Raw genomic sequence first — 7,500 nt, 5'->3', positions numbered from 1 at the left:
GTTGTAGCGTAGAGGTTGTAGCGTAGAGGGTGTAGCGTAGAGGGTGTAGCGTAGTGGTGTTGTAGCGTAGAGGTTGTAGCGTAGTGGTGTTGTAGCGTAGAGGGTGTAGCGTAGTGGTGTTGTAGCGTAGAGGGTGTAGCGTAGTGGTGTTGTAGCGTAGAGGGTGTAGCGTAGTGGTGTTGTAGCGTAGAGGGTGTAGCGTAGTGGTGTTGTAGCGTAGAGGGTGTAGCGTAGTGGTGTTGTAGCGTAGAGGGTGTAGCGTAGTGGTGTTGTAGCTTTAACTCATTTTCCTCATCTTTAGGCTCAACACTCGCCAGCTGCTGCACTCCGAGTTCTCCAGCGGGTTGGAGGGAGCAGATGTCAAAAAGAAGAAGAAGAAGAAGAAGGTGTTTGGTCAGTCGGGAGAGGAGGAGGAGTAGGAGTAGGAGGAGGAGTAGGAGTAGGAGGAGGAGTAGGAGGAGGAGGAGGAGGAGGAGGAGGAGGAGGAGGAGGAGGAGGAGGAGGAGGAGGAGGAGGAGGAGGTGGAAAGCTGCAGACAGCCAACGTGACTCTTTCTCCCCCAGAAGGTCAGAATGAGTGGAAACACTTTGTGAAGCGTTGAAGAAACAAACGTCTGAACTCATTTAAAGTTTCAGAAATCCAGAATTGAACAGGAAACATTGTCGTTAAGGATTCTCTGTTGCTGCTCTCTGATTGGTCGACGGATGTCCCAACTCTTTAAATAATGTGTTTTTATTGACTTCCTGGAGAAACCTTTGGAAACAAACTGATGAACTGGAGACTCTTTGTTTGGATCTTCATAATGTGTGATGAAAATGTTTGTCAGAGAGTTAAATATAAAAAACATGTTTTTTACTGTTTGTATTTGATGAAGATTCATTTTTCTTTGTTGGAAAATAAAATACTTTTCTCTAAGGCAAAACACTGAAGTCGTGTGAACGCAGTGAATCACGAAGTCTCACTTTATACTGTCAATACTACGATAATACTACAGTAATATAATATTATCTGTCATAATACTACAGTAATACTATGATCCTTCATAGTATTGCCTTTAGTGAGTACCTCTACTAGATATCATCAATGTGTCTTTGCTAACAGGCCATGTACCACATTCCTTCAAAGTAGCTGTAATTAAACCTCTCCTGAAGAAGACCACTCTTAATCCAGAGGTGTTGGCTAACTACAGACCGATCTCTAACCTTTCCTTCCTCTCTAAGATCCTTGAGAAAGTAGGACTCATCTCTGTACTGGTCTTGTTAGACCTTAGTGCTGATAAAGGACTCATCTCTGTACTGGTCTTGTTAGACCTTAGTGCTGATAAAGGACTCATCTCTGTACTGGTCTTGTTGGACCTTAGTGCTGATAAAGGACTCATCTCCGTACTGGTCTTGTTAGACCTTAGTGCTGATAAAGGACTCATCTCCGTACTGGTCTTGTTAGACCTTAGTGCTGATAAAGGACTCATCTCCGTACTGGTCTTGTTAGACCTTAGTGCTGATAAAGGACTCATCTCCGTACTGGTCTTGTTAGACCTTAGTGCTGATAAAGGACTCATCTCCGTACTGGTCTTGTTAGACCTTAGTGTTGATAAAAGACTCATCTCTGTACTGGTCTTGTTAGACCTTAGTGCTGATAAAGGACTCATCTCTGTATTGGTCTTGTTAGACCTTAGTGCTGATAAAGGACTCATCTCTCTACTGCTTTCGCCTCAATGACCACCAACGTTAATCACGGAGTTCCACAAGGTTCTGTGCTTGGACCAATTTTATTTACCTTATATATGCTTCCTTTGGGCAACATTATCAGGAAACAGTCCATAAACTTTCATTTTTATGCAGATGATACTCAATTATATCTATGGATCAAACCAGAGGAGACCAACCAGCTCGCTAAACTTCAAGCATGTCTTAAAGACATAAAAACATGGATGACCTCCAACTTCCTGATGTTAAACTCAGACAAAACTGAAGTTATTTTACTGGCCCTGAACACCTCAGAGATCAATTATCTGGTGATGTGGTTTCTGTAGATGGCATTGCCCTGGCATCCAACACCACTGTAAAGAATCTCTAGTTATCTTTGACCCAGACTTGTCCTTTAACTCCACGTTAAGCAAATCTCAAGGATTGCATTTTTTCATCTACGTAACATTTCAAAAATCAGGCACATCTCGTCTCAAAAAGATGCAGAAAAGCTGGTTCACGCGTTTGTTACTTCCAGACTAGATTACTGCAACTCCTTATTATCAGGCTGCTCTAATAAGTCTCTTAAGTCCCTCCAGTTGATCCAGAATGCTGCAGCTCGTGTACTCACACAAACTAAGAAAAGAGATCACATGACTCCTGTATTAGCTGCTCTGCACTGGCTCCCTGTAAAATCAAGAATCACATTTAAAATTCTTCTCCTCACCTACAAAGCCTTGATTGGTGATGCACCATCATATCTTAAGGAGCTTGTAGTACCATATTGCCCCACTAGAGAGCTGCTCACTAAATGCGGGGCTACTCGTGGTTCCTAGAGTCCTAAAAAGTAGGATGGGAGCCAGAGCCTTCAGTTATCAAGCTCCTCTTTTATGGAACCAGCTTCCACTTTCAGTCCTGGAGGCAGACACAGTCACCTCATTCAAGAATAGACTTAAGACTTTCCTCTTTAATAGTGCTTATAGTTAGGGCTGAATCAGGTTTGCCCTGGTCCAGCCCCTTGATATGCTGCTATAGGCTTATAGGCTGCTGGGGGATGTTTTAGGATACACTGAGCACCTATCTCCTCTTCTCTCTCTCCTTATGGATGAATTTACATCTCTTCATTGCACATTACTGTCCAATTTTAAAGGTTCTGAGTTCAAACCTCATGAAACAAGGACTTTAAGGGGTCTGAGTCCAAGCCCTGTGAAACCAGGACTTTAAGGGGTCTGAGTCCACATTCCATGAAACCAGGTTTGTGCAAACCCCATGAAACCAGGATTTGAATGGGTCTGAGTTCAAACCCCATGAAACCAGGACTTAAATGGGTCTGGGTCCAAACCCAATGAAACAAGGATTTGAAGGGGTCTGAGTCCAAACCTCATTAAACCAGGACTTTAAGGGGTCTGCGTCCAAGCCCCGTGGAACCAGGACCTTAACAGGTCTGAGTTCAACCCCCGTGAAACCAGGACTTTAGCGTGTCTGAGTTCAAATCCCATGAAACCAGGACTTGATGGGGTCTGAGTCCAAACCCCATTAAACCAGGACTTTAAGGGGTCTGAGTCCAAGCCCCGTGAAACCAGGACTAACACCAGATGAGTCCAATCAAAACCCTTAAAAGGCCTAAAACAAGTCCATAAAAAGGAGTCCGGACTGGACTGGAGTCCTTTGACTCTTAAGTTCTTTCACATTTTGTTTAATCAGAAACATTCAGAACTATAACTGTGCTGAAACATCAACAGTCATCTGCATATTTATTGAAAATGTAAAAAACTGAACTAGTCGTCTTCTGGTTTGGTTGATCTAAACGGTTGGTTTGTCCAATCAGTGGACCTCTTTAAATAGTCTAGTTCTTCAAAGTACCTGATCCTTGACTCAGTATCAACTCCTGACCAGGGTCCAGGTTTAGTACCAGGAACCAGTCCCGATCACCATGTTTCATGAACCTAAATAAAAGTCTCTTTGATCGCTTTCATAATAAACGTTTGATTCCACGGTAGAAACCAGAGCTCCCAGTGTGTCAGTGGGGCTGTGGTCCGGTGTGGGTCAGGACTCGAGGCAGCAGGGACGGGACCGGGTGGCGGGAGGCGGGGCTTCGGTACAGGTAGAGGTCCGGTGTTGGCGCGGCAGGAGGGTACAGGAAGTGGGTGGGCAGGAACATCCTGCCGGCTTCAGCCAGCAGCTCCAAACCAACAGCTGACTGACGCTTCCACTTCGTTCTGTCGGAGAAAACAGATTCATGTTTACAATAATTTAATCACCTGAGGATCTGAGCCCTGAACATTTCTCTGTTTTAATAATAATAATGTGCACTTTATTGATCCCACAGTGGGACAGTTATTAAGGAGCAGTGGGCTGCAGTGAAGCGCCCGGGGAGCCTGTTCACAAGGAATAGTTTATTGATAAGTTATTATTATCGATTAACCAGTTATTTTATTGTGCACACAAGATCAAATATGAGCTTAATTATTTTACTTTGAAGTTAACATTACAAAGAGTACTTATATAATAAAAAACTAAAATCAAAACTTTTCTCTCTTTGACAAAAAAAAGAATACAACAACAAAGAGACACAAGACGACCACAAAGAGACACACAACGACCACAAAGAGACACAAGACGACCAGAAAGAGACACAAGACGACCACAAAAAGACACAAGACGACCACAAAGAGACACAAGACGACCACAAAGAGACACAATACGACCAGAAAGAGACACAAGACAACCACAAGACGACCACAAAGAGACACAAGACGACCACAAAGAGACACAAGACGACCACAAAAAGACACAAGACGACCACAAAGAGACACAAGACGACCACAAAGAGACACAAGACGACCACAAAGAGACACAAGACGACCACAAAGAGACACAAGACGACCACAAAAAGACACAATACGACCAGAAAGAGACACAAGACGACCACAAAGAGACACAATACGACCAGAAAGAGACACAAGACAACCACAAGACGACCACAAAGAGACACAAGACGACCACAAAGAGACACAAGACGACCACATAGAGACACAAGACGACCACAAGGAGACACAAGATGACTGCAAGATGACCACAAAGAGACACAATACGACCACAAAGAGACGCAAGACGACCACAAGACGACAACAAAGAGACACAAGACGACCACAAAAAGAACCATGACCACAAGACGACCACAAAGAGACACAAGACGGCCACAAAGAGACACAAGACGACCACATAGAGACACAAGACGACCACAAGGAGACACAAGATGACTGCAAGATGACCACAAAGAGACACAATACGACCACAAAGAGACGCAAGACGACCCCAAGACGACAACAAAGAGACACAAGACGACCACAAAAAGAACCATGACCACAAGACGACCACAAAGAGACACAAGACGCCCACAAAGAGACACAAGACGCCCACAAAGAGACACATGACCACAAGACGACCACAAAGAGACACAATACGACCACAAAGAGACACAAGACGACCACACGACGACCACAAAGAGACATAATACAGCCACAAAGAGACACAAGACAACTACAATATGACCACAAAGAGACAGAAGACAACCACAAAGAGACACAAGACGACCACATAGAGACACAAGTCGCCGTCAAAGAGACACAAGACGACCACATAGAGACACAAGATGACCACAAGGAGACACAAGATGACTGCAAGATGACCACAAAAAGACACAATACGACCACAAAGAGACACAAGACGACCACAAAGAGACACAAGACGACCACATAGAGACACAAGACGACCACAAGGAGACACAAGATGACTGCAAGATGACCACAAAGAGACACAATACGACCACAAAGAGACGCAAGACGACCCCAAGACGACAACAAAGACACACAAGACGACCACAAAAAGAACCATGACCACAAGACGACCACAAAGAGACACAAGACGCCCACAAAGAGACACATGACCACAAGACGACCACAAAGAGACACAATACGACCACACGACGACCACAAAGAGACATAATACGACCACAAAGAGACACAATACGACCACACGACGACCACAAAGAGACATAATACAGCCACAAAGAGACACAAGACAACTACAATATGACCACAAAGAGACAGAAGACAACCACAAAGAGACACAAGACGACCACATAGAGACACAAGTCGCCGTCAAAGAGACACAAGACGACCACATAGAGACACAAGATGACCACAAGGAGACACAAGATGACTGCAAGATGACCACAAAGAGACACAATACGACCACAAAGAGACACAAGACGCCCACAAAGAGACACACAACGACCACAAGGAGACACAATATGACCACAAAGAGACACAAGACGACCACAAGATGACAACAAAGAGACACAAGACGACCACAAAAAGACACAATACGACCACAAAGAGACACAAGACGACCACAAAGAGACACAAAACGACCACAAGACGACCACGAAGAGACACAAGATGTCCACAAAGAGACACAAGATGACCACGAAGTGACACAATACGACCACGAAGTGACACACAGTGACCACAAAGAGACACAAGACGACCACGAAGAGACACAAGACGACCACGAAAAGACACAAGACGACCACGAAGAGACACAATACGACCATAAAGAGACACAAGACGACCACAAATAAACACAATACGACCACAAAGAGACACAAGACGACCACACAACGACCACAAAGAGACACAATACTACCACAAAGAGACACAATACAACCACAAGACGACCACAAAGAGACACAAGACGACCACAAGATGACCAGCAAGAGACACAAGATGTCCACAAAGAGACACAAGACGACCACAAAGAGACACAAAACGACCACAAGACGACCACAAAGAGACACAAGACGACCATGAAGAGACACAAGATGTCCACAAAGAGACACAAGACGACCACGAAGAGACACAAGACGACCACGAAGTGACACACAGTGAGCACAAAGAGACAAGACGACCACGAAAAGACACAAGATGACCACGAAGTGACACACAGCGACCACAAAGAGACACAATACGACCACGAAAAGACACAAGACGACCAGGAAAAGATTTACGACGACCAAAAGACGACCACTAAGAGACACAAGACGACCACGAAGAGACACAAGACGACCAGGAAAAGATTTACGACGACCAAAAGACGACCACTAAGAGACACAAGACGACCACAAGATGACCAGAAAAGAGACACAAAACGACCACAAGACGACCACGAAGAGACACAAGACAACCACGAAGAGACACAAGACAACAAGGAAAAGACACAAGACGACCATGAAGTGACACGCAGCGACCACAAAAAGAGACACACAACAACCATATAGAGACACAAGACGACCACAAAGAGACACAAGACGACCACAAAGAGACACACAACAACCACATAGAGACACAAGACGACCACAAAGAGACACAAGACGACCACAAAGAGACACAAGACGACCACAAAGAGACGCAAGACTACCACAAAGAGACACAAGACGACCACAAAGAGACACAAAACGACCACAAGACGACCACGAAGAGACACAAGACAACCACGAAGAGACACAAGACGACCACAAAGAGACGCAAGACGACCACAAAGAGACGCAAGACGACCACAAAGAGACACAAGACTACCACAAAGAGACACAAGACGACCACAAAGAGACACAAGACGACCACAAAGAGACGCAAGACGATGACTTGTATATGTTACTGCTCTGGGACCCGGTCTTGTATGTTTCTTGTATATGTTACCGCCGGTTCTGGTACCAGGTCTTGACCTGGGTGTCGCTAAGCTGCAGTGAAGCAGC

At 44.9% G+C, this 7,500-nt stretch overlaps 2 protein-coding genes across 3 annotated transcripts in view; one reads left to right on the top strand and one right to left on the bottom strand.

The window, feature by feature from the left end:
- The window catches only part of ddx31 (DEAD (Asp-Glu-Ala-Asp) box polypeptide 31), a 26,231-nt gene extending 25,315 nt beyond the window's left edge, over nt 1-916 (top strand). For both annotated transcript variants that reach the window (XM_034542560.1, XM_034542559.1), the window contains exon 21: nt 302-916. In XM_034542560.1, coding sequence (XP_034398451.1) covers nt 302-419 — 118 coding nt within the window. In that variant the 3' untranslated portion in view covers nt 420-916. The remainder of the gene's footprint in view (nt 1-301) is intronic.
- A 2,789-nt stretch (nt 917-3,705) lies between these two features.
- Nucleotides 3,706-7,500, bottom strand: part of barhl1a (BarH-like homeobox 1a) — a 5,097-nt gene continuing 1,302 nt past the window's right edge. The window contains exons 2-3 of the mRNA XM_034540687.1: nt 7,445-7,500; nt 3,706-3,904 (exon numbers count right to left, since the gene is read on the bottom strand). The exon at nt 7,445-7,500 is cut by the window's right edge and continues 143 nt beyond it. Coding sequence (XP_034396578.1) covers nt 3,706-3,904; nt 7,445-7,500 — 255 coding nt within the window. The remainder of the gene's footprint in view (nt 3,905-7,444) is intronic.

Source organism: Cyclopterus lumpus, chromosome 9 (assembly GCF_009769545.1).
Source record: "Cyclopterus lumpus isolate fCycLum1 chromosome 9, fCycLum1.pri, whole genome shotgun sequence".
Lineage (NCBI taxonomy): Eukaryota > Metazoa > Chordata > Actinopteri > Perciformes > Cyclopteridae > Cyclopterus > Cyclopterus lumpus.
Note: the sequence above shows the minus strand (reverse complement) of the source record. Positions and strands in the feature narration are given on the sequence as shown.